The 27,726-nt window shown below is 38.6% G+C and overlaps 1 protein-coding gene across 2 annotated transcripts in view; it reads left to right on the plus strand.

Annotated features, from left to right (window-relative positions):
* Nucleotides 1–27,726, plus strand: part of LOC122798730 (zinc finger protein 883-like) — a 139,689-nt gene that overhangs the window by 66,363 nt on the left and 45,600 nt on the right. For both annotated transcript variants that reach the window (XM_044067830.1, XM_044067831.1), the window contains exon 3: nucleotides 17,570–17,692. In XM_044067830.1, coding sequence (XP_043923765.1) covers nucleotides 17,570–17,692 — 123 coding nt within the window. The remainder of the gene's footprint in view (nucleotides 1–17,569; nucleotides 17,693–27,726) is intronic.

Consider the following 27,726-nt stretch of genomic DNA (forward strand, 5'->3'; position numbering starts at 1 on the left):
GATATCAAGTGAAACCGGATATACATATATAAAACAGATGTATGCTGGTGATTGGATAATAACCAATTATTATACTCTTGTGTAAACTTAGATGGCTTTGGTATGAGATGACTTTGCTAATTTGTTTGCCTAAGATCCCTGATGAATTATTTTTAGTACAAATCACAGATTTTATCTTCTGTATATGAAATTTGAATAGCTCATTGCAACTGAAAAAAGAGACACTATGATGTTTCTCAGATGTAGTGTCAAATGGATTATCTGTCTATCTACCTATCTATTTATTTATTGACTAGGTACATGACCTCTTTTCAGTCAAGACCCAGGGAGAAAAGCTCCACAAAAATGATTAAAACACAAATTAATCACAAGAAGTTAGAAGACAGGTGACAGTTAAAGGTTTTACAATTGTTGGGCACTTGCCCAATGTTTCCTGGAATTCTTAAATTCCAATGCCCTGGACCAGCTCATTCTTACCCCCACTAAAGGTAGCAACATCCATGACCTGGTCATTAATAACCTGGGCAACAATTGCTCTACACCAATAGTCAACTCCTCCCTGGTTATATCCATCCACAAACTAATAACCTTGGAAATCCACATCCCACCCCCACCGCCTCCTCAAAGGTAACCAGCGTGAAAAACTTCTCCAAAGCTAACTTTGGGCTCCTAAGAACAGAGGTGGCTAACTTCACAGCACCCATGCAAATGGAGAATAGTTGCATGACTGCCGAATCATACACCAATGCACTGTACAAACACGTACACAAATGCATGGATCTCGCCATACCCAATAGAACCAAGATGCTCTCCTCCAAAAAAAGGAAGCCAATCTGGTGGTCCCCTGCCATAAACAAACTCTGCAACAGAAGGAGGAAACTGATGTGGAATAAGGTGAAGTCCCAAGACTGTAAAAACTCCCATATCATTCTCAACAAAAAGTTGAGATCGCTCATCAAATCCTCTAAAGCTAGCTATGAAATCAGAATTGCAGCAGATAGTAAAGACAACCACAAGGCCTTCTATAGCTATGTAAAGAACCTCCACGGCAATACCCAGATTTGCTGTGAGCTACTGCACAATGGTACCTCCTATACCGAGCCAACAAATATTGCCAATATACTGGCCGACAGATTCAGGGTGGCTGTGGTGGTGCAGCAGTTAGCGTTGCCACCTCACAGGAAGAGGTTTTCCAGTTCAATCCTCGGCTGGGGTGCCTCCTGTGCAGAGTCTGCATGTCCTCCCTGTGGTCACGTGGGTTTCCTCTGGGTGCTCTGGTTTCCTCCCCACATCCCAAAGACATGCTGTAGGTGGATTGGACACTCTAAATTGGCCCTAGGCATGAGTGCGTGCATGTGTGTGCCTTCTGTGGAAGGTTGGGTGCTGGGCTGGCAACTCGACACAGTAAAACTCCACTGCCAATCATGAGCAGACAGGTGATCCGCTGTGGCGACCCTTAACCGGGAAAAGCCGAAAGAAGAAGAAGAAGACTGGCCGACAGATTCAGTGCCAACTTTTCCCCTCCCCCCAAAGGACCATTCACAATACCAGTAGATTGCCAGGCACCCAGTATTACTGCTGCACAGGTTAAAACAGCACTGTCCAAGGCCAAGAATACAGCTTCTATGGGACCTGACAATATCCCTGGCTGTGTTCTACATGAACTACAGAGTGAACTGGCACCTCACCTGTGTGCCCTGTTCGATCACAGCCTCACCTCAGGCTTTGTCCCTACTGAATGGCGCACTACAATAATCATCCCTCTCCACAAAGGAAGAATGACTACAGACCCTGGGAACTATCGTCCCATTAGCCTGACAAGTCTAATATGAAATCTATGGAATGCATCATCATGGACCTAATAAACAAAGATATAGGGACTCTCCAAACTCTGGATCCCACACAGTTTGGTTTTGTGAAGGGTAGATCATGCCTGCTCATCTTGGTCGACTTCTTTGAGTCTGTCACCAGAGCTGTGGATGAAGGCAAGGTGGTTCATACAGCCTACCTTAATCTGGCCAAGGCCTTTGATACCATTCCCCACTCAGGAATCATAGAAAAACTCACTAAGCTAGGCATCAACCCCTATATCGCTAAGTGGGTTGCAAACTGGCTCACAGAACCCACAGTGTGAAGGTAGCTGACTTCAAGTCAGACTGCCAACCAGGCACGAGTGGAGTCCCACAGGGATCGGTCCTGGATCCTCTCCTGTTTGGTATCTACTTCTCAGAAGTCCAGTCCAACACAAAGGGACTCTGGCTGACAAAGTTTGCAGATGATTGCAAGTTGGGAGCCATTATTAACTTCCCAAGTGATGTTGACATCCTACAGAAAGGCCTTACTGAGACCAACGACTGGTGTCAGAACCATGGCCTTAAGCTCAATGCCAAAAAATCTGTTGTCATCCCCTGTGGGAAAACCCCAGTTCCCATGAACTACCACATCGATAGTAGTCTTCTGAACACAGAAGGCGTTATAAGAGATCTGGGAACACAGGCTGACAGCAACCTGTCTTTTGACCACCACACACCACTGTGGTCAGAAAGTCCATTTATGTGGCACATCTCATTACTAAGGGTTTTGCATCCAGGAAGAAATAGGTCATTGTCTCCCTCTACTCTTCCCTCATTAGGCCAATCATTGAGTACAATGCCCCATTTGGCATGTGCCTCACTAGACACCTGCAACAACTGGAGAGGCTGCAAAAGTACCTCACAAAGCGGATCCTAGGACTCTAACACTTGTCCTATATGGACAGACTCAAAAAACTCCAACTATTCTCTGTCTCATATCGCCTACTTAGAGGCAATCTCTGCTTGACTTATAAAGCCATGTCTGACCCAGCTCTGTTAGAAATGCTACATCTAAAGAAATCCCAATTTCTCTGCACCACATGCTCCAGAGACCTCAACCTCATTACCACAATCAACAGAACATGCTGGAGGAACAGGTTCATAACCCAGAGACTGCCCTTGTTATGGAATAGACTTCTCATACATGTCAAATAGAGCACGGCACTAGCCCTCTTCAAGAGAAATCTTGATGAGTGGATGGGAAATAGAAAATTCACATTGGGGATCACTCCATTGGCTCTACTCGACAGAGGCACTGGAAACTAAGGTCGGGTAGCACAATGCTAGAGTAATCCTATGGGCTAGGCTTGTAAAGGCTCCAGGGCTATTAGCCTAGTACACACCTATGAACCTATGAGCCTAAGTGTTACATACAATATTATAATAAGAGGAAATAACTTAAAAAACTATAATCATAGAAGCAGTACAGGAGATCAAATGCAGTAGTTTTTAATCACCAGGTCAGCATTTAGAGATAGGTGGTACTAGACAGATGAGGTGAGGTGTGACATTTTATAAACAGAGAGATTAGAGCAGTGTGACAATAAGTTATGAGTTTTTACAGTAGGAAAATTAGAAAATAAAATTATTTTGTAGAAAAACTAGGATAGTTGGCATAGGGTGGGTATAGCAATGGGAAAAAGAGGATGAGTTAAAAGAAGAGAGAAAAACAATGGGCAGCTATGAGGATAGAAACTGAAAAGGAAGTTAATGAAGTAGGAATAAGGGTGGGGACCAAAATACACACAAATCGATTGGAAAGGAAACTATTGTACGAAAGAGGTTAGCATCAAGAGATGGAAATGTCGGTGATCCTATAAGCTGGAGTTGTTTTGTATCTTATGTTAGGGTGGATCAGAGCATTGGCAGAGCCATGAGTTTGTTATATGAGACTTTAGTTGTACTTAGATTTAAGACAGAGTACTTGTTTACAAGGGAGTGACATACTTTAGTGTAGAGAGAGTTGCCAGTATAGTTGTTTGCTTAAGATATTTGCAATAAGTGTTGGTCAGTGGAACATAATGTTTTTGGTGGTCTATAGGGATAAATTATATTGCCATGATCAGAACAGTTTTGAGATTAACTGATGAGTTTATGGATTGTGAGATGTTGTTGAGTGTATGTAAGACAGTGTGGCTGTTTAAGCCAGTTCTTCTTAAGAGGCAGACTGTAATGGGTTCTATGAGGGACATCTGCAGCAAATTTAGTCATCTTGTTGCAGCATTGTTCCAGCCTGTGCAGCTGTGTAGCTTTTAGGTCAGTAAATATTGACACAGAATACAGACGTATTGGCAGTAGGAGTCTACAAGCAGTAAGCTTTCTTACAGAAGTCTGACAGGAAAGGTTTGATTCTGTACAGACAGCATGTTTTTTGATGTATTTTCTTAACTATTTCTTGAATATGAATTCAAATTTCACTTTTTTTCTGCAAAAACAAATAGCAGTTTTGTATGCTGTGCAAGTGTGATTTTATTGTGGCTTGAGGAGGTTACTGTCAAAGTATTGTTAGCTCTTCATATTGTTTGGAGGTAAAAATAATTTAGATTTCTTATTATTGAGAAGCAGCTGTGAGTTGGATAACCATGTTTTGATAGAGGTAAAAGAGTCAAAGGTTTAGGGCATAACAAATAAGTGTGGAGTCTTCAGTGTATTGTCTAATGGAAGTGTTATTACTGGTTGTGTAGAGGTCATTGGTGAAGATGTTAATGAGTGTAGGGACAAGGAGTGATTCCTCGGGACACTGACTGATATAGGAAGGAAATGTGAAAAATGTGTTTACCATTTAACAGATGGTGATTTTTTGATGACGTAGCTATGGAACCCAGACAGGGAGGAGTCTGAGCCCAATGGTGGTGAGTTTTTGTAGTAGGAGATGTGCAAGATAGTACCAGAAGCTTTTTTTTTGAGATGTCCAAAAAAGAGGGTGGATACCATGTTGTATCCATTATTATGATTTTGGTTTTGAATGTTTGTATAGTAGTTTATTTTGTCTTGTTTAATGTGATATTTCATATGGTTGCTGAGGTGTTTGTAATGCTGCAAGTCTGAATGATTTTCATTTTTGTTCCAAATCTTCGTAGCTTTGTCCCTTAACTGATTTGCTGTTTAGTACTTCTAGTTAGCCATGGAGCAGGATTTGTTTTGACTTTCTTTGCTCTGAGTGAAGCAAGTTCATTTAGTGTGTCTGTAAAGGGTTTGCTGAATTTGGATACTGATGAATTACATTGCAGTGTTTTAGAGTCTATATTAGATCATCGAAGTGTTAATACTTCGAATGGTCTAATATCGACCCGAAAACAGAAGCTGCAGATAACCAAATTTTTTCCTAGGGAAAGAATTCAGTTGTCCATTTCTGTGGCTTCTCTATTTTCAGCACTGTGGTGGAAAGTTACGGGTTGGGTTCAGGTAAGTCTGCGATTATGTGGACATTACGGTTAGGGCGGGGTATGTGAGTTGGGGTTAGGGTGCGGGTGAGGTGAGTGTGCGATAGTGACAGACTTTAGGGTTAGGGTGGGGTATGTAAGTTAGGGTTAGGGCACGGGTGAGGTGAGTGTGCGATAGTGACAGACTTTAGGGTTAGGGCGGGGTATGTGAGTTAGGGTTAGGACGCTAGTGAGGTGAATGTGCGATAGTGACAGACCTTAGGGTTAGGGTTTGGGTTAAGGACAGTGGATAGATAGTACTGTATGTACAGTTTAGTGTAGGGTTAGATGTAGGATTTTAAGTGTATGTGAGTGGATTGCTGTTTTTTTGGTGTATTTGTGTTGTGTGTGTGTGTTTCTCGGAACAGTGATTTTTTTCCCAGGGAAAGAATTTGCTGTTCTGAGCTTTCGATGTTTGTAGATTTCATGGTTAGAAGTTCGAGGTTGTTGTATTCGATGAGGAGCTGTTTCGTTGAACTGATATAGACCCGTATTTTAGGTAGGAGATAAACGTATGTTTGCCAACATTTGTGAGGTTGTGGATTGTGTTGAGATGATGGTGCTTTGGGGTGTTAATCTTCTAGTGTTAAAAACTGCTAGGTGATCAGTTAGACATTTTCATAGTGTTCCCGAGGAGGGGATGTTGTTTGGAAAGGAGATAAGAATCCATTCTATAATGGTTCCCTTATTACTGTTGTTGTTGCTGTGAGTGGGGGATGGGATAATCCGCAAGACACCATACATGTTTATGTCATTTATGGAGTTGGACGAGTCTGTAGTGAGCTGGTCAATATTAAAGTCACCTCATATTATTTTTTTCATGGGGGATATGAGTGGCCCAGCAGAAGTTGCCATCTGCAATATTGATATTGTTCTTGGGTAATATATAGGTGCCAATAATGAATAGTAACTTTTAATGGTTAAGTTTAAGGAGTGAGATGATAATTTCCACATTTTTAAAATGAGTGTTGAGGGTTGAGCACACAACGTGGAGAGAGTTTTTATAGGTTCATAGGTCCATAGGTGTTTACTAGGCTAACAACCACAAGGGCCTTTTTAAGCCTAGCCATGCATCCCAAATCTCTGACAAGTTCTGATAACCTTGATAAGTGTAAGTATTGGCCTGGGAGATGAACCATTTACAGGTTACCTGTTTGCATCAGAGACATAGGTGCCAAACCAAGGATGGCTTTCCGGTTTCCCATCCAATTTTCCAAGCTACACTTCAATTGGGTTAGGGAGGAACTCTGCTTCACATGGATGGGGAGCCTGTTCCATAGACAGGATAGTCTCTGGGATCCATACTTATCTCTCCAGCAGGTCCTATTTATATCACAGGCAGGTTTTAAGTCTTTAGAATGAGTAATTCTGGTACTGTTTGTGGATATGCAGGAAGTCCATCAGAGTGGGGTCTGACAATGCCCTGTATGCCAGGCATAGATCTCCCCTCAAAAGCCAGTAGAAGACAGAATACAGGATAGGGCCTTGAGGTGGTCTACATAGCACATATTACTTATGCCCTGTATTCTTTTAGTGAGGAACCTCAGTGGTCATTCCAGTTGTTGGATATGCCTGGTTAGGTACATACCAAAGGGGGCATTGTACTCAATGACAGGTCTGATGAATACCGAATACAGTGGAGAAATGACTTCCTTGGACTTAGATACCAAACTTTTGTTTATAAGTTGAGCAACATAGAATGATTTCCTCACCACTGTAGACACGTGATGATCAAAGGCTAGATTACTATCTATGTGTGTCCCTAAGTCCCGCCTACTGGGTCAACTCTAAGGGGTGTGTGGTTAATATGATAGTTACCAGGGATAGATGACTTCCCAAGGGATACTATTATATATTTCTTAGCATTTAGTTTTAGTCCATAACTCTGATACCACTTGTTTGTGTCAGTCCCTCTTAGAGAACATTTGCATCAGTGTGAAACTCAATGACATCTCGTAATTTGCAATCATCTGCAAATTTAGTCAGCCAGAGACCAGTGACATTGGCCTTGACTTCTGAGAAATAAATGCCAAAAAGGAGCGGTCCAAGGACTGATCCCTGAGGGACTCCACTTGTGACTGGCCTCTTTGTAGAGGTGGACTACCCAGTTCTAATTTCCTGGGTCCTGTCTGTGAGCCAGCTGGCTATTCACTGGGTGACATACGGGTTTGTACCTAACCTCTTGAGTTTATCAACAATGCTCAAGTGGGGTATTATGTCAAATGCCTTGGCCAGGTCAGGGTAGGCAATGTGAATGATTTTGCCCTCATCCATTGCTTTGGTGACCTTTTCAAAGAAGTCCATCAGGTTGAGTAGGCATGATCTGCCCTTTATGAAAGCAAACTGGGTTGAGTCCAATGTCTGGAGGTTTACTATAGCTCTATTAATCATCTCCATGTTACGTTTTTCCATGGCTTTACATATAAGACTAGTGAGACTTATGGGTCTGTGGTTTCCAGGGTCTGTAGATGGCCCACCTTTGTGCAGAGGGATGACTGCTGCCTTTCTCCATTCATGAGACACGGAGCCTGTTTGGAGGCTACAGTTAAATAGTTATTCCAGAGGCCCTGATAGGTCATGTTTCATACTATTTAGAAGGCATCCTGGGATATTGTCTGGGCCAATTGATGCAGTGTTCTTGGTCTTAGATAAGGACCTGTTCCCAAGTGATAGTAGGGGGGGGGGGGTTATATTTGATGATATTTCCTGAGGCAAGGTTGAGGGGGAGAGAGGAGTAAAGTTGGAGCTGAATTTATCAGCCAGGAGGTTTGATGTATCTTCTGGCTCAGTATAGGTGGCTCCATTTACAGTGAGCTCTGTACACAATTGTGTATTGCCTTTGTGGTTGCGGACATAGCTAAAGAATGCTTTGTGGTTGTCCTTCACCTGGGAGGCCAAACTTACCTCCAATTTGGCTTTGGTAGACTTTATTTGTCTTCTGAGTTGTTTTTTTTACTTTAATGAGAGTGCTTTTATCCTGCTGGGTGTTGCACCTCCTAAGTTTTGCCATGATTTTCTTTTTCCTGTTATACATCTGACTGATTTTGTGATTCCACCAGGATGGCTTGTTTTTTGAGTTAGTTCTGTACTTCTTCCTGGTGGGCACAGCTGCCTCTATACAGCTATTAACTTGCTTGTACAGGGTATCTGTGAACAGGTCTGCATAGGCAGAAAAAAAAATATAGCATCTCCTCAGGCTTTTTATGTTGCTGCCTAGTCTTATGATGTTTTATTTAGAGAGGAGAAGTTCATTGTCTGTTGTTTCTGACTGTAGCCAGGTCTGTGTGAGACCAATGAGGTCAGGATCATGGTATCCAAGCATAAGGACTTAGTGTCTTGGTTGCGATGTTTCTTATATTCAGGGGGGTGGTATCCAGGGAGATGAAGTACATAGTGCAGTCTAAAACCACGAGTATGAGGGTGGGAAGCTGTAAGCAGGGGTATGAGGACCAGGAATTGGGCGAATGTAGACACTCCATTGTATATTTAAAAGGGTGTGGTGTTAGGTAGATATCCATTTGATGTTCATTTTTGTTTTTTTGAGCTAAACATAAGAAGGAAGGGTTCTTGTAATTTCTATATCTTGTTTAAGACTGACAGAAGATGACTAAAGTCAGGGTGATTCTGATGTAGTTGTGAATATGTTTGGGTAGTACTGATTGTGTGTTAATAGGTTTGTGGTGGATATAAATTATTTGTGTGTAGCTGTTAAAGGGTATTATGTTGCCCAAGAGAAAAAAGTAACTGTATATATAGCATAGTGAGTGGAGAAAGGTGAATGAGTTGGGGGAGTGGATTAGATATCTGATAGCTTTGATAATAGAGGTATAATTAGAAACTTTGCACCTGTCAAACAATTATATATTTATTCATTTTATCTGTCTATCTATCTATCTATCTATCTATCTATCTATCTATCTATCTATCTAGTCTCTCTATCCATCTATCCATCTTTTGTTGGTCAATCATTCCCACTAAGTAAGGGCCTCATTTCAGGGTAAACCTGAAGTAGTATTTCTACCACTAGGGGAAGTTTGGCCAGGGCACTGAGGAGCTTCTCCTAGTCTTTTTATTGTTGGGGGGATGATTTTCTACCTCTTACTTCCGACTTCTGTTCCAGGCACAGTGGCGGCTCAGAGAAGCTGGAAGGAAAAACAATGAAGTTGCAGGATTCAGCATGAGACATATTTTTGCTTTCAGAAGTCAGTCAAGCATTCTATAGATATAGTATGTTCTTCTATTGATGATGAGAAGGCAGTTGATCTTTCTCTTGTAGAGTCAAAAAGTGGTGAGGAGATGCAGAGTATGAGCAGCGGTGAAGGGAAGGTGGTTGAGTCTTCTCACGGTGTTTTGGGAATGTGAAAATGAAGGGAATGTGTCTATTGAAAAGGCGTTCAAGTCTTTTCTTGATTCACAAGATGGTATCTCAGCAGGAGAAGGAGCACGAGGATGGTTGGGATGGTTACAGGATGATGTACTGAGCGACATGGCTAATATTAGTGAATCAGAGAATGGGAGAGACACATCATGGGTGATATTATGGGCAGAATACAGATGGAAGATGCATCGGAGAGTTCAAGTCCCTCAAAGAAGAAGTCCTATGATGAGATGCTGAAGGAAAATAAAGGAAAGAAACAAGAAGAAATGCCTAATGCAGTGACAAAAACTAAGACAAGCTATACAAAAGAATTTCCAGTAAATGTGATGAAGAAATGGACAGGTATAAAATTTGGGATGATGTGATTATGCCGTTAGGTACGAAGACATCAGAGGTAAGAACCTTTATTCATATTACTAAAGAAACTTTTCGTGATATTATATTTGAGATTGGATATATAATTGAAAGACTTTTGGAAGAATATGATAAAAAGAAAAACTATCATCCATGGAATAAATATGTCTTTAAAGCGGGTCTATATTATAACATCGAAGTTTTAAAACTTTGAATGTTATAATATCGAACCCTTTAGAGTGAAAGCTGACAATAGCGAAGCCTCAGAACATTGAAATTTTACCTAGGGTAAGATTTCGGTGGTCCGTTCCATGGCTTCACTATTTATAGCACTGTGGTGCAATGGTTATGGACCGGGTTTAGGGAAGTGAGCGAATGGAGGTTACAGATTGGGTTCAGGAAAGTGTGGTATGATGGTTACGGACCGGGTTAAGGTAAGTGAGCGAACAAACTGGGGTAAGGTGAGTGTGCGGTAGTTAGGGACTTTAGGGTTAGGACGCGGGTGAGGTGAGTGTGCGGTAGTGACAGACTTTAGGGTTAGGGGCAGGTTAAGTGAGTTAGGGTCAGGGCGCTGGTGAGGTGAGTGTGCGATAGTGACAGACTGTAGGCTTAGGGGCGGGTTAAGTGAGTTAGGGTTAGGGCGTGAGTGAGATGAGTGTGTGAGAGTTACGGACCTTAGGGTTAGGGTTTGGGTTAAGGTAAGTGGATAGATAGTAGTGTATATACAGTTTCGTGTAGGGTTAGACGTAGGATTTTAAGTGTATGTTTGTGGATTGCAGTTGTTTTGGTGTGCTTGTGCTGTGTGTGTGTATGTTTCTTGGAACAGCGAATTTTTTCCTTGGGAAAAAATTCGCTGTTCTGACTGTTCGATGGTATGATTGTTCGACTGAAATGGGTCAATATTATAACACTCGAAATTTTGAGCATTCGATGTTATAATATAGACCCTTTAAAGCATTTGGTTGAAAGACAAAACTAAAAGTACATATTCAGTTTAGAACTGAAGTAGAAAAAGATAATTTAAAAGAACAATTACAGAAAATATGTAAAGAGATGGATATTTCTAAGGCTTATGATAAAGGATTATGCACAGGGGTTGGGACTATAATTTGATATTACAAATGAACAATAATAATATCAAGCATATTCCAAGCATTATTAATGTTAATAGTGATAAAGGGATTATAAAATATTGGGGGTCAACTAAAAACTTGTTTTGTGGAATGTTGGATCATTTAATACATAATTGTAGGAAGAGAAGATGGAATACATGTGGGGAAACAGGGCATGATTCAAAAAATATGTATTGAAATATTATAAATGTAACAAAACTGTCTGTTTATGGATGGATTTTCATGAAAATGTCATTCTTTAAAGGGAGATGGTTATGCAACTACAAGAAAAAAAGCAAGAGCAAGTAGATGTGTGAAATTAAAGACAAAGGTGAAGAAATAGTGAAGAAATTAATAACGAAAAGGAGGACTCAGAAATAAGAGATAATAAAAATTTGTAGTGGAATGTAGTAAAAGAACAGAAAAAGTCAATTGGTCAAATTGTAAGGGAAAGAAAAAAATGTATAGGAAATGATATGAAAGAAATAGGAAAGGCAAAGGATGATATGCTTAAAGTTTTTGATTTAGCAATAAGAATTAATACGAGAGAAAAGGATAATTGTAGTTGTGGTGAAAGTAAATAGTATTGAATGTTTGGTTAGGAGATTAGCTATTTTGTAATGGTGCAAACCAATTGATGTAGATATAATTATTTTAGAAGATATGCATTTTCTAAATAAGGTTGAGAGTTACAAACAGAAAAATTATGGGGAAATAAAGTGATGCGGAGTTTCGGTAGAGAGACATTTTCAGGAATATGTATTTTGTGAAAAGAATCTATAACAGTTTTAGATGTAACATTAATTATATTGGGTAGAGTTACAATTATAGACACAAGATGGAAAGGGCAAGTGTATAGAATCAGCTTTGTATGCATATGTCAGGCAAAAGGAAAGAGTAACTATGTTTCAAAAAATTTTGGAACATATAACAGTGAATATGGATATTATTACTGTAGGTGATTTTAACTGTGATTAAAAAAAAAAAAGAAGAATCGTGGTGATGTAAATGAAATGCTGGAAGTAATCAAGTATAGTAAATTTGTCCTATGGACATCTAATAGATGGACATATAGTAGAGGTGAGCACAAAACAGAAGTAGACTATTTCCTGATATCTTCTGGAATAGAAATATCAGAAGAAGATGTGATAAAAGTAGGGTTTTCAGATCATGTTTCCGTATGGATTGAAATTAAAAATAAAGATGATTGTATAAAGATAGGGAAGGGTATAAAGGTACTTCCTAAAATGAATGGGTAGAGGGAAAATTATAGTTTTAAAGCTTTAGGAAGATCATATAGGTTTGAGACATTTTTACAACAAATTGATCAAAATGGTGGATACTATTTAAAGAGAAATATAAGAAGTGTTACATTGATTGTCAAGTGCAGAAAAGAAGGAGAGTACAGAAAGTTTATGGCAAATTAAGTAACAAAGGATTTAATAATATTGAAAGGAATTATAGAAAATAGTTTAGTAGAGAAAAGATATATATATATATATATATATATATTACAAAAAAGAAAGGAAGAGGTAATTCCTTATTTGAGTAAGATAATTAATGAAGATAATAGTATAATGAGAGAAATAAAAGATGCATCAGGAATAATTCTGAATAGTCAAGAAACGATAAAAATGAATTCTGTTGTGCAACATATTAAAAAAATATTTAAAGGGGAAGTGACAGAGATGAGGAAACAGTTGAATGTGAAAATGTTCTCAGAACAAGATAATGAAGAATTGGAAAAGGAAATTATTCCAGATGAGATGGATAAAATATTAACAACAGTTAATATAAAATCAGCAGGGTGACCTGATGGAATAGAATGTGAAATACATAAACATATATTAATATGGCAAAACATGTTTTCTGGAGGTAATGAATGAATGGTTAAGGGAAGATTTTAAGTGTAAAGAATTATGTAGTGGCTTCTTAAAATTTATATTGAAGAAAGGTAATAAGATGAAAAACTGGAGACCTATAGTTTTAAATAATACAGATACTATATTTATGAAAATTATATAGGGTCTATATTATATCCTCAAACACTTAAAAAAGCGAACGCTGATTGATCAAACTTATTTTCGCGAAACTGCAAAATATCGAAGCAGCAGAAACTCAAATTTTTTCCTAGGGAAAGAATTCGGTTGTCCATTTCTGTTGCTTCGGTATTTTCAGTGTTATGGTGGAAAGTTACCGGTCAGATTCAGGTAAGTGTGCGATTGTGTGGATGTGAGTGTTAGGGTGATTTAGGTGAGTTAGGGTTACGGCTCGGGTTAGGTGTGTGTGCGATTGAGTGGACATGAGGGTTAGGGCGGATTTAAGTGAGTTAGGGTTAGGGAGCGGGTGAGGTGAGTGTGCGATAGTGACGGACCTTAGGGTTAGGGTTTGGGTTAAGGTAAGTGGGTAATTAGTGGTGTGTGCATAGTTTAGTGTAGGGTTAGGTATCAGATTTTAGGTGTATGTGTGTGGATTTCTGTTTGTTTGGTGTGCTTGTGTTGTGTGTATGTGTTTTGGATCAGCAATTTTTTTCCCTGGGAAAAAAATCGCTGATCTGACAGTTTGAGATTGTAAGCTTTCACTTAAATTAGGTTGATCAATCAGCGTTCGCTTTTTTAAGCATTCGATGATATAATATAGACCCTCTACAGTAGCATACCTAGGGTGGGACAAGAGAGTCAATTGCGCAGGCTGCAAAATTTTAGGGGGGCACAATCAGTCTATCATCTTAATCATTCTTTAGTGGAATACTGGCTTTTGAAAGTCAGTATTGCATTTCAGTCAAACCTGAATGCTGTAGTACTCCACATGTGATGTAAACTGTAGCAACTGCTAGCTATATTTGTAGCAAGCAATTTGCTACAGTTTAAAACAAAGCAAGAGTTCTGTTTTATCACTAAAAACCTGAGTGCTGTAGCACTCAGTGGAGGGTGTACACTGTAACAAATTTTGCTACATTTGTAGCAAGCAGTTTTTTTTTTTTTACTAAAGTGTGAGGAAGGAGGGTTGCGGTAGGAAGGATGTGTTGTGCATTTGACCTCCTGGTTGCTGTGTCAGTACTTCAAGAGATGAGGGGGTGGGAGCAAAGGTTCATGGGATCAGCACATGAAATATTATGGGATATTTTTCAGTCACATAATATTAGTTCAAAAATAAGAAAAGTATGCATTACTGCTTATGAATATAACAGAATAAAAACTTTAAGAAGTGGATCATCAAGTCAAGAAATATGCATTAAGAGAGGCATAAGACAAGGTTGTCCTTTAAGCAATTTGATTTTTGTTTTAGTGATTAATACAGCTGTGGTATGCATAAATAAAGATATACAGAAAGAGGCATATGTGACAAATGAAAATATTTGTATACCTATAATATCAGCTTATGCAAATTATATTACATTTGTAAAAAAAATATGTTGATGGCATGAACTTAATGTTAAATTATCTAAGTGAGCATTTAAATGTTATAGGATTGTATTTGAATAAAGATAAATGTGAGGGTTTAGGGTATATTGGAAAAATAGGAGATGCTAACTTTAATATGGAAAAAATAACAGTCTTGGGAATATGTTTTGTGAAACAGGATGCAAGAGGTATGCAATGGAAGTCTAGGATTGAAAAATAAGGAATGTATATATGCTTTGGAGAACATTTGAGTTATCATTAAAAATTGATTAATTCAATATTAATTGCTAAGATGGCTTATTTGACTACTGTATTTACTTTACCTTTAGAATATGTGAAAGGTATCTGCAACATTATATTTGATTTTATATGGGGTTCATGGTTAAACCCTGTGAAGATAGAGGCTGTATATGTCAAGTATGTTAAAGGAGGTTTAGGGTTAAATAAAAAAGCACAGGCAGAGGCAACCATGCACTCGCAAATAACGTACTGTGAATAAACGTATTACTCCATATTTAAAACAAAGCAAATTTAATGGTGTACACAAACGGTGAGTGCTTTCACAAATACTTCTTCAGACCATGGTTTAAAGGGCTACTGCAGTGACCATTTGTAGTTAAATCAATGTCCAATGTTTTGGGTTTCATATGACTTTGTTTTATTATATTTTTGTTCATTGCCATAATTTATTTTTTCTAAATGACTGTAAATTCTGTCTGCACAAATTCTGATACATAATTTGTATATCAACGGAAGGCAAGTTTTAAGAAAGTTTTATGGAAGTCCATAGTTTTAAGAAGGTTTGCCAGGTCACTGTTAAGCAGGAGTTTGTTTTCCATGTTGTTAGTATGGTTGGTCTCTGTTCAGGATAAACATATAAGAAATTCTTGCTCAAGGCTAAATCTTCGTGTAAAATATCTTCAACCAGGAGTTAAGTACTGCATCTGGGCTTGGGGTTTTCCAGTTAGGAACTTTTATTAATTTTGTCTCAGGTTCTCTGGCTATTATTTCATCTCATTTCATATTCTCAACATTAGAACACCTGCACTGTTTCTTTTAGTTCTTCCATCCATTCAGCATATTTTTTCTATGCTAAACGGGGTCTTCATAAATATTTCTTCAAAATGAAATGTGCACATACTAGTTTTTTTTTTCTGTGTGTGGTACTTCCTTTCCTTTTGCTTTGTTTTCCATTTCTCTGTAAAACCTTTTTTGTATCATTAATGAATTGCTTATTTTGTACTTTTCCTTTATATTTATCTCCATGCCTTCTAAGCTTTTCTGCTTGTGGTGATATTTTTAGTTTATTTTTGGAAATAATGTATGATAAATCCTGGTCTGATTTGGTATTTTACATTGCTTTTAATGTCCGTCTGTCTAAGTATTTTTGATTATATATTCTTTTGTTTATAGTCTTCTAATAGTGACACCTTTTGTCTTAACTGCTTTGTAGTTTTCTCTCCTTGATGCTTCCATAGTGGTTTCTACTTGTTCCATTCCTTTCATTTCTTACTCTACAATTTTGTGTTAACATTTTATCTATTATTAGTTTAGTTACACAGTAATATACCCTGTATACTTTTGTTATAATGTATGAATTTCTCTTGATAGTCCTAATTACTGTGTTCATCTGTTTTTCTAATCTTCTCACAATCTGGGTCTTATTTACCTTCTGTAATCAATTTCCTTCTTTTATCTTAATATGTCTACTGATCTGTATTAAGCAGTTGGTCCTTTAGATCCTTTTTTTTCTGGACTAAGAACAACTTCTTTTCTGTTTGCCATGAATGGTCTACAGAAAGTTCCAGAACATCTTCCTGTGGCATATTCTGTTCATTTGCTGTTCCTCCATATGAGGACACATTGGTCCACCACACCATAACATTACCCACATCAAAGTTGCCACTGTTTTGTGCTTCTTTCCTTGCTGATCACCTTCAAATGGACTTTGATATGAGTCTCCTACAAAGGGATACAGAGAATCACCATGTACCAAATCTTCTTCAGATGCCTCCCACTCCACTTGCTGCTCCTTAATCTGGGGACCGACTGTTGCATTATGCTGTGATACTTCATGTATTGGAATCTCCACACTAAACCCTTTACTTTGCAGATAGTCTATCATTTCAGTTTCTATTTGTTTAACTTCTGCCTCCCTAATCCCTTTTTTGCATTCCCCTTGTGATTTTATGTTTTTTATATTGTGAACTTTCCCATAACTGGATTCCTTTGTGTATATATCTATTCAAATATCTTTGGAGCTGCATTTATTTGTACTGATTAGTTTGACTGTCTCCTGTGCATATATACTGCACCATATCAGATCTCCTTTCCTTTCCTATGTCCATATTTCTTTTTATTGTTTTTCTTGTTGAGAATGGTTGTTTTTGACTTTTTTGTGCCTAAAGAAATATTTGTAGTATGCTTAAAAACAACTGCTACATCCTTGTTATATTTAATATAAAATGCTTATTTAAGTATATATTTTATATAAAATAGGATTGCAAATAATAGATTTCCAGATTTTACCTAGAGTTTTGATTCCAAGGACAATGATCATGTGACTAAGTTTTTGATTAAATTAACTGTTACTAAATTTGATTCTTGATGCCTGAAGAAGAGTTGCATTCTGTGCTAAAATAAGTGCTAGCAGTTTGAGTTAAATTTTATGTTTTATAAAATCTATAATTTGTTGGTGTTTCTACCATTTTGTTCCACTGTACAATTAATTGCTAGTGTTAATTTTTGTGTTAATTTTTTTATTCTATGTATGGCTTTGCCTTCCACATGGGTGTTTTTTGTAACTACTGTAGAGATGTAATGATAACAGAGAAGACACATGTGCAGGATGATATCTGCAAAGATAGACATTTGTTTCTGTATGTGGCCAGCTTTTTAATTATCCACAGTGTCTGACAGAATATTGTTGTGTTCTTACATATTTTATCAATGCCCATATGCTGTGTGGAAAAGGCTTGTAAAACTGCTCTAGAAATGTACATGGAAATATTTTAACAGTGCATTTTCTTCGGGTTTTGTTTTGCAGGATATAACATCCCAATGAAGTACTTGTTGCTATTAATTGGCAAAGACAATGAAGTCCAATGTGATCATAGAGAAGGAGGACAGAAGTTACTGCAAAAGGAGCTTCATCTTCACGGTACCGACAGTAAGTAAAGTGTTACATAAATGTTTGTTTTCCCACATGGGACTGAATAGGATCATAGGATCATAAGAAGTTACCAGGTTATTAGCCCTAAGGCCCTTACAAGCCTAGCCAAGAATTTAGCCTCTGTTCCAACAAATCAGCACCCTATGCCACTGTCCAGCAGGGACATAGGTGAAATCCCAGTGATGTAGTTTCTGTTCCCCATCCAGTTATCCAGGTTGCTCTTAAAAAGAGTTAATTGAAGTACTCTGCTTGATGTGGAGAGGGAGTCTATTGCACAGAAGAGGGACTCTCTGGGGCACAAATTCCTACCAACAAGTCCTATTGATATCACAGACCAGGTTGAGGTCACACGTGTGGGTTACTTGAATGGAACTTGACTTCCGGATATGCAACAGTCCCATCAAGGCGGGGTCTGAGATTGCTTTATATGCCAGACAGAGGTCACCTCTGAGGAGTCCGTAGGAGACTGAATAGAGGGACAGGGCCTTTAGCCATCTGTGTAAGGTACATGTTTGAAGCCCTGGATTCTCCTCGTGAGGAACCTCTGTGGTCTGTCCAGCTGCTGCATGTGCTTTGTGAGGTACATGCCGAAAGGGGTGTTGTACTCAATAATGGGTCTTATAAGGGAAGAATACAGGGATGCTATGACCACCTTGTCCCTGGATGAGATACTCTTACTAATGTAGAAAGCTTTCCGAACAACGGAGGCAATATGGAGGTCAAAAGTCAGTTTGCTATCAATCTGGGTGCCCACGTCCCTCACAACTGATTGCGTGCTTAGGATCTTATTATCAATGTGATAATTTGTGGGGACATCGCTCTCGCCAAAGGGGATGATGATGTATTTTTTGACATTCAGTTTGAGGCCATGTTTCTGACACCAGTCATTTGGGTGAGACCCTCTTGGAGGATGTCCACATCACTAGGGGAATTGATGACAGCACCCAGCTTGCAGTCATCTGCAAACTTGGTCAGCCATATCCCACTGGTTTTGGCCTGCACATCAGAAAAGTATATCCAAAACAGCAGAGGCCCCAAGAGCAATACCTGGGGTACGCCGCTCATTACAGGTCAACTGTTTGAGGTAGCTTCCCCTATTTTGACTAGGTGGCTTCTATCAGTGAGCCAGTTTGCTACCCATCTGGTAACATATGGATTGATGCCTAGTTGAGAGAGTTTATCTGTTATACCCGAGTAATAAATAGTATTGAAGGCTTTGGCCAGGTTAAGGTAGGTGGTGTGCATTGTCTTTCCCTCATCGATGGCCTTGGTGACTGTCTCAAAGAAGTTGAACAAATTTAAAAGGCATGACCTCCCCTTGACAAAACCAAACTGTGTGGGATCGAGTGTCTGGAGGTTGCCAATGTCCTTGTTAATGAGGTCCATAATAATCCGCTCCATCGCCTTACAGATTAGACTAGTTAGGCTGATGGGTGTATAATTTCCTGGTTCTTCATCTTTGTGCAAAGGGATGACAGTGGCCGTCCTCCACTCAGCTGGGACGAAGCAGGTACTCAGGCTTTGGTTGAATAGGGTGCCTAATGGTGCTGCAAGTTCCTGCCTGAGTTCATGTAGGATGCAGCCTGGGATGTTATCAGGTACAATGGAGACTGTATTTTTTGTTTTTGAGAGAGCAGTGATGACTTGCTCCCTAGAGATAAGGGGAGGGGGGCAGGTACTGGCGATGTCCTTTTTTACTGATGGGAGTCAGGGGGTGAATTTTCACTGAGCCTGTCTGCCAGCAGGTTGGCTATGTCTACAGCATTTTTGTATGTTGTATCCTTGTGACCACCAGTTCTGAGCAGATCTGAGTGCTTCCCTTGAGATTACGGACATATGTGAAAAAGACCTTATGATTGTCTTTAGTAGATGTGGCCAATTTGGACTTGAAGTTTGCTTTGGAGGATTTCACTAGTGCTCTTATTTGCTTTTTCAGGCTAAGGAGAGATTGCTTCCATTTAGGCACCTGCTCCTTCTTGGTCCTGGACAGCAATTTTTTCCTTTTATTATAGAGATTATTTATTGTAGATGTCCACCGGACAGGTTTACTCTTCCTTGAGGAGGAGGATTTCATCCTGTCAGGTATTCCTGAGTCCATACAGCTATATAAATGCTCATATAGTACTTTGGTGTAGGTTTGGACGTATGTGCCAGTTACTATGGAGGGGGAGGGGGCCGTGACGCTGTTTATCCCTTACCTCAGGAGGTTGTAATCAGATTTGGAGAAGATTTTTGTTTGACCCTAGCTAGGGAGGGTCAGGGGAGATGGTGATTTCAAAACTGACCACTTTGTGGTCGGAGCTTACCAGGGATGATGACACTGTAGGGATTCTGCAGTGTTACTAATGTTAGTTAATACCAAGTCCAAGATATTTTCACCTCTTGTGGGGGTGTCAACTAGCTGGTCCAAGGCATTTGCATTAACGAAATCAAGGAATCTCTGGGCATTTGTGTTTTGGCATGAGTATTTCTTGCAATCTATGCTTGGATAGTTAAAGTCGTCCAAAATCAGGGTAAAGGGTTGAATCTTGTTAGATTCAAAGAGGTCCAGATAGTTGGAGTGGCATCTTGAGTCAAAGTTGGAGGCCTAGAGGTAGCTATTACTTGAATAGGAGTCTTATCAATTGCTAAGTGCATCTGGAGTGTTTTCTGTGTGTCATACTGTTTGACCAGCTTGGACATGTGTATGTCTTTTATATATATTGCAACTCCACCTCCTTTTGCTTTGCTACCCACGGTTTGGGGGTCTGAATGTATGATAGGATGAGCAACCTGGTATGGCTGGGGTGCTCTCTGCAGCTTTGAACCAGGTTTCTGTGACTGCACAAATGTCAGCATCTTCCAGGATTAAGAATGCTTGCAATGAGTGCAGTTTCATGTTTAGACTCCTAGCATTTAGCAGCATGACCTTTAATTTACCTTTTGATGCCATTTTCATGTTGGTAGTTTTGACCTCATGGCATTGCCTAAACAAGGCTCTATGGAGGAGGAGGCAAGAGCCTTTGCCAGGAGCCTGAAGCCCAAGGGAGACAGATGCAGGCCATCTCTGGCAAAGCATTGTTGTTTGTCAATCATGTCATCCCAGACTGTCAGGTACTGGATCCCCTTGGAATGATACCAGAAACTAAGCCAATTGTTAAAGTCAGTCATTTTCTGTTTGTATTGAGGCATAATTCTGGGTGATAGTAGAATGCTGCTTAAGGCTAGGAACATACCTGCCTGGGGCACATATTCAGCGAGCTCGAGCATGTCTCCCTTCATTTAGTCCAGAGAGGTATGTCTCAAGTCATTCACGTCAAGGTGGACTATGAAAGAGTCATAACAGTACCTGTTGAGAGACTTGAGTGCATGGGTGATATGGGGGATTCTAGCATCTGACAAACAACTAACTGTGACTTTTTCCTTATCCAGCCTGGTAAGGGGCACATCTGTGTGTCTCACAATGGAGTCTCCTATGACTAATATGTTGGGTTTATGTTTAGGCCTTAGTGGCTATGAGGCACAGGTGTGTCGACTATGTGTGGTGTGTGGTGTGTGGTGTGGTGGGCAGTAGAGTTTACGTGTGTTTTTGCCTCGGAGGTCTCTTTTGTTTGGGTATGTTTTTGTTGAGGACCTCTGCGTATGTGCGAACATGTTATGTAGGTGTGGGTGGTGTTTGAGGTGTGGTGTTTGCATTGACAACCTTCTGAGTGCCAGATATACTGGCTTGTGGGGGAGAGAGCAATGACTCTAGGTGCTTGATGTAATTGCATCTCTCACAAATTGTATTCCTAGGTGGTAGTAGTAGAGGGTTGTCTGTGTACATGAAGCAGTTGCTACACTGTCTCAAGATGCCCATATCAACCAGACTGGCAGGAGAAAACATAGGAGATTGTCCATCTATATTTTTCAGAAACTGGGGGAGAGAGGCCAGAAAGAGTTAAGAGGGTAAAAGGTGAAAGGTCTAAAAGTAGTACTACTAGGTGATCACACAAGTGCTACTAAGGGAAAATTTGTAAGATTGGAATACCTCACAAAGGGTTAAAAACCATGCAGCTGAAGCTCTGGATGAAGCAAACCTGTATCTAGACTATGCTACTCAATTTAAGGTTAGCAACACAGTAAAAACCTCACAAAGAAGCACAGATTAACCACGTACAGACAAAAGAACAGAACCCACATTATGAAAAAATACAGTTAGACATTAACAAAATGCAGTAAAATGCAGTTAAGCAGTAATGAATTGCAGTAGATAGCAATGAAATATAGTTAACAGTAAATTGCTTTAAAACAGTAGCTCACAATCACAACAGTAAAAGACAGCACAAATAAAGCAGCAATTCAATAGAATACTGTCATCAATTTAATAAGGCTACTGACAAGCAGTAATAAGTGTGGTGCTGGCAAACTAAATGCAGTTGAATTCCTAGGCACAAGCAGCAAAAGTAGGAAGAGGCACAGTATTTTTTTGTTTTAGTAGAAAGTGAGGAGATAGAAGATAATTCAAGGTTGAGAAGCTTCACTGTACTCAATAGAATGAGCTGATGTAATGGGACTGGGGGAGTGTCTGATATCATATTTATACTGGAGGCAAGCAACTCAAAGCCACCAAGCTTTAATACCACGACAGCAGCTGGGCAGGTATGTGGGATACACAAGATCCATTCCAGATAGAGATAAGGATTGAATTCACTAAGTCTAAAAAGCAGTTGTACAGTTTAAACAGATAAGTGCAGAAAACAGTTGAAAATAAGCACTTATCTTTTCCAATCTCACAGCAGAGCAATGGCAGAAGGCCTATCTCACTACATCTTTGAGCAAACAAGTACAAACTGGTTTAAACACTGGCTATTTAAGGCAAAGAAACAGAAACCAACCAGATTACCAATAAAAAACACAGCCTTACAGTAATGCCTCTAGCTAGATCAGACCAGACTAAATTCCCCCTCCCACGAAGAAGCAGCTAGGCCTCTCTAGACAAATGATTTCGCTACAAGCTCCAAAGTTACAAACAGTAATAGATATTCACCTCTGTGCTAGTGTTTTTCAGGTACAGCAACAAGTAAAAAGAACAGAACAAACAGAGAAACAAAAAGGAGACAGATCAGAACAGAGGTAAGGACTGAATTCACTAAGTCTAAAAACTGTTGCACTGTTTAAACACATATACAGCAAATGTTGTTAGTAAATCAGAAGGAAGTAAATTTAAAGGTCAGTGGATGTGGAGTAGGCAGTAAGTCCACTAGAGATGGATGCAGTAGTTCACTAAGACCAAGGTATAGTAAGGTGTCACCTAACATGGTCTGGGGCCATCAGATATACTGGAGGGAATTCATTAAGGTACCGTGACATTGCAGTACCTTTCCCAATTGAGTAAGCTCTCTAACTCAGTGCTGCATGGTCTACTACCATGAAGGTATGCAGCACCGTGAAGGACTGTCAATGCAGCAATGCTAAATGCTAATGAGGCATTCCAGGGGGAGAGGCATATGCTTATTAGCCATGAGTTCTCTGTCTCTCTGGAACTACCTCCAGGAAGACATCCATGCGGCCCCTCGATTCAAAAATATGTCAAGGTAATGACCTTGGGGTGAGAGACCCATGTTCAAATACATACCATGATCAAAGTAGTACAGGGATGGGGGTAGGGATTACTGAGATCGGAAGTGTGATATCAGGAGCAATGGTAGTACATGTATTAGGGTAGGGATTACAGAGATCAGAAGTCCTGCATTAGTAGTAATGGTAGTACAGGGATGGGGGTAGGGATTACCGAGGTCGGAAGTGCCATATCAGCAGCAATGGTAGTACAGGGATGGCGGAATCATTAGACCACCACTGATGACACTTAAAGTGCCATATCAGCACTGACGTCACAACATAAATCATGGGGTGGGTGGGGGAATACACTAGCCACTGGAGTAAAGTAAGTTGAAGTGCTCTAGTGGCAGCTACATTATAACAGGGATCAGGGTTGGGGGATACCCTAGAAGCCAGGACTCAATATACATATATGTACAGTGATGGTGCTTTAACTATCATGGGGGGTGAGGGTATGGAAGGGCAGACAAATTAGAGACAAGTACAGGGACTGTGGTGTGTGTGTGTGTGTGTGTGTGTGTGTGTGTGTGTGTGTGTGTGTGTGTGTGTGTGTGTGTGTGTGTGTGTGTGTGTGTGTGTGTGTGTTTCTTTGGGTTTGGTTGTGTTTAGTTGTATGTGTGTAGGAGAGTGACTTTGGCCAATGAGAGTGCTACTGCATCTACAGACAGCACTTTTCTACGGTAACGTGCAAATCAGCAATGATTTGCACATTGTGATAGTAAATGAGAGTCAGAGACATACAAATTAGCGAATAATTAGATCTTACTTCATCATGGCTACCGTGTCTCTGAATCACAAATGGGCATGTAGTAGGAGAAGGGCTGTCTTTCCATAAGTCATACGGTTCATACTAGGCACTTCCCAGGACTACATTTGCTGTCTGCCATATCCTGAAGGTGATATAGGCTGTTGGGAAACTAGAATAGAATATCGTGAGGTCTATTGGCAAATTATTTTGGAGGCAAATAGACCACTGGGTTTAAATAATAATGTGTCACATGCCCCTGTATTAAAGTTAAGAGCAGCTAGACTTTAAGGGATTCCTAATTTGATGTTTTTAAATAAACAAGCATGTATAGTAGATAATTAAAATGTTATTACATTTTTATGACATTTTAGGTTAGGTTATCATATTTTATACATATTCTATGTGTTTAGTGGTAGTAGGAATTGTATTTATTATGTGTAAATTCCATTTTTGTCATTAGGTGGTGTTATTCACTAATGTTTAGGTTAACATGAATTATTTGTATACTCAGTAGAGAATTTTTGTTTTTACATTTATACATTTGTTATTTTCTGTCAATGGTTTTACCATTTTATTTTACTTTATTATACTGAATTGAGTGACAGGGTTTTAATATAGTTTTGATATATGGTTTTGAACTAGGTTTTAACTTTTGAAATGGGGGTCATTGTAACTGTTTAGAATATTAGAACTCAAATTTTAGTTTCCTGTACTTAGGCTCTTCAATTAGTTTTAATTAATAGAAGTATCAGATTGGCTATGTTTGTGAATGCTTATTGGATAAAAGGGGATTAGCTTTTAATGGGTTTAAGCATCTGATGAAGTGTTATCAACGAAAATGTGGTGTTCCAGTGTGCATTTATGCTTCTGTTTTTGGCTCACGTAATAAATAGATTTTGACTTGATTGGCTTGTTTAGTGCCTTATTCTTGGTTTAAATGTGATATAGGTGTTATAACGAGAAACCTTTATTCATTTGTTAATCAGTTAAATTAACTAGCCCATCTCTAATGCTTTAGAACCCTGATTTATGCCATCAGATTGTTGATAGGGCCTTCTTTATTAGGTTATACCTGGGAACTCCTGTGTTGTAGCCCTCTGTTGGTACTTCTTCAAAGATCTCAAGATGTTGCAACTGACAGAAGCATGCATACCCCCTGTCATGTGCCACAACATCCATGCACCAGAAGATGAGGGCACGTCTGGCACCATGTTTCATGCTTCTGTCTCCATATAGCACAGGTCAGTTGCATCTGCAAGAAAAGAAAGCTCACACATGGTGAAAAATTAATTATCAAGGTGCTGCTTACGGTGATGGATCCGAAGTCTTCTTAAGACACTAAGGTCTTGCTGGCTGGATTCTGCTGAAAACAAAGTCTAGTTATAATTGCATTTACAGCCTGTTGCCCAAAGAAACTTGCAGAATGTACACTGATGCAGCACCAAACTCTGTCACTTTAAATAATAAATAACTAATAAATAACTTTTTATAACAAATCACACAAACTATCATTACAGCTTCAGGTACTGTGCTACTTTACTTCTCAAACAGCATGGATGATGTGAGAGATACAATATTACCTCGGAACATGTGGGTTCCTACACAAATACCTCTAACAATTTTTATCTGCTATTGTCTCTTTATAGTATTTTTACATCCTATTTTTCTCCTTGGTATTCTATTTTGGTCTTTGTATGAAAACATCTGTCTGCTGGTGTTTGCAGAAAAAATATGTTTTAATCCTGTAGAAAAACAATGTTGATATTATCTTTTAAGGAAACATCTTGTGCAAATGCTGACTTGATGAAAGCATATCCATTCAAACTTGCTTGCTTAACATTGTCATATGATAGAAATACATACAGATTGTTTTCCTGTTGTCTATTCTTTAAGGAAGCAGGTTAGCTTTCTTACTGATAATGAGAAATGCATACATCCTGTTTTTTACATTTTGCTAAGTCTGTAAGAGGTCAGCTCTCTTGCTGTCTATGTAAAATGCATACATTCTTGCTGATTTTGTAGGAAAACGTCCATTAAGCAAATTCCTTATTTTTTTCCAAGCTACAGTCATTTAGTATGGATGCTAATCACATATTGCTAAACTTTATTTCTACATTTAAGCAAGCTTTATTTTATACCTTATTTTATACCTTTTTTATGTTGCATATTTGTAGCAGAACTAATTTCAATCTTTTATTCACTGTTAAATACACTCTAACAATTTTATAACAATTTATATTAATATGCATCTTTTGTCAGATTATACAGAAAACACATTAAGAAACAAAACCTTTAGTCTTCTCTTGATACAAGTCAAAATGCAATTTCACATAGTTAATACAATGATATCAAGTATTACTACTAAAACGGAATGTATTTAACAACTTTTTCTTTTGCAGACCATTCTGTGAAAATATTTTATCAGTTATGAGCTGTGTCTACTTTAGTTTTATTTTCTAACTTGATTAATTTATTCTTTTGCAATGACAGAATTTAATTTATGACTTAGAACTGTTCCATTAACTCTTTGCAGCTGTTGAATTAACTGTTTACTTTTATTAATCATTTTGTACCAAACAATTAGAGATAGACTAATATCTATAAGAGACAAGAACTATGTGCTACAGAAATGTCATTTTAACCATAACATTGTGGTCATATTTCTGAACTGCTCATACACATTAATTGACAGTGAAGTGAGCATCTAAAACATCTTGGTAAAGTACTGAACTGGGCTTAAATAATAAATATTTGAATGTAATTATTAAAAAAAAAACATGATTTACACATTGAAGAATGCTATTTACATATTAGTCCATTAGCTGTATGAGTACAATATTGTAATATAATTTTCCTCTAACTGGGGTAACCAATACTGGTACGGATAAAATGTCAGTCCAAAAAACAGTGATAAAACTGCAACTTGAAACCAGTGATAAAATTACAACTTGACAAATTACTTTTGAACTTGTTACTTTACAATGTGTCCTGTACAGTATATATCTAGACAGACTGTTTGCTACTCATGCGTTTCAATCTAGTAGGTACCCTGGACCCATTTTTTAAACATAGTTCTCCACACATATTCATTGCTAGACATTAATTTCATTTGTACTGAATTCTTCTGTGTTTGTACATACAAAGACTGTAAAGTTCATTTAGTCTAATCTTACAAATTTAGTAACATTAACATCAAGCAAAATCTTGGAAAATTCTTACGTCTCTTTAGAAGTATCTAGTGGAATTGCCACCAGAGGCAACTACATACCCAACAATTAGAAACATTCATGCTTTTTGTGTACCAACATTGTCTTGCCAAAAACATATTAAAAAAAATAGTGATTAGTCTTGCTAATTTTTTTACATGTCTTTACTCTCTGTTTTATGTAATTTTATGGTTTCATTAACAGGTTGTAAATACAATTTAATGCTAAACAATACAATGATAACTAGCATAATAGCTACTAGCAACTTGTAAAATATCTTATCCTGTCAGGTTTAATCTGTTTACCAGTATTTCTAATGCACTAATATCCATCCCCCCCCCTCTAAAAGCGTATTGTCAAGAGGGAATGAGAGACATGGATATAATGTTACTAACTCCATAAGTCTTACAGGAGATACTCTTGCCATAAACATGCAGAATAGTCATCGTACACATTTTGGACAGTGGGAGGGTATGTAAGTACCCTGTATAGGAGAA

This window comes from Protopterus annectens, chromosome 3.part1 (genome assembly GCF_019279795.1).
Source record: "Protopterus annectens isolate FY-2018-M chromosome 3.part1, PAN1.0, whole genome shotgun sequence".
In the NCBI taxonomy this organism is placed as follows: domain Eukaryota; kingdom Metazoa; phylum Chordata; order Ceratodontiformes; family Protopteridae; genus Protopterus; species Protopterus annectens.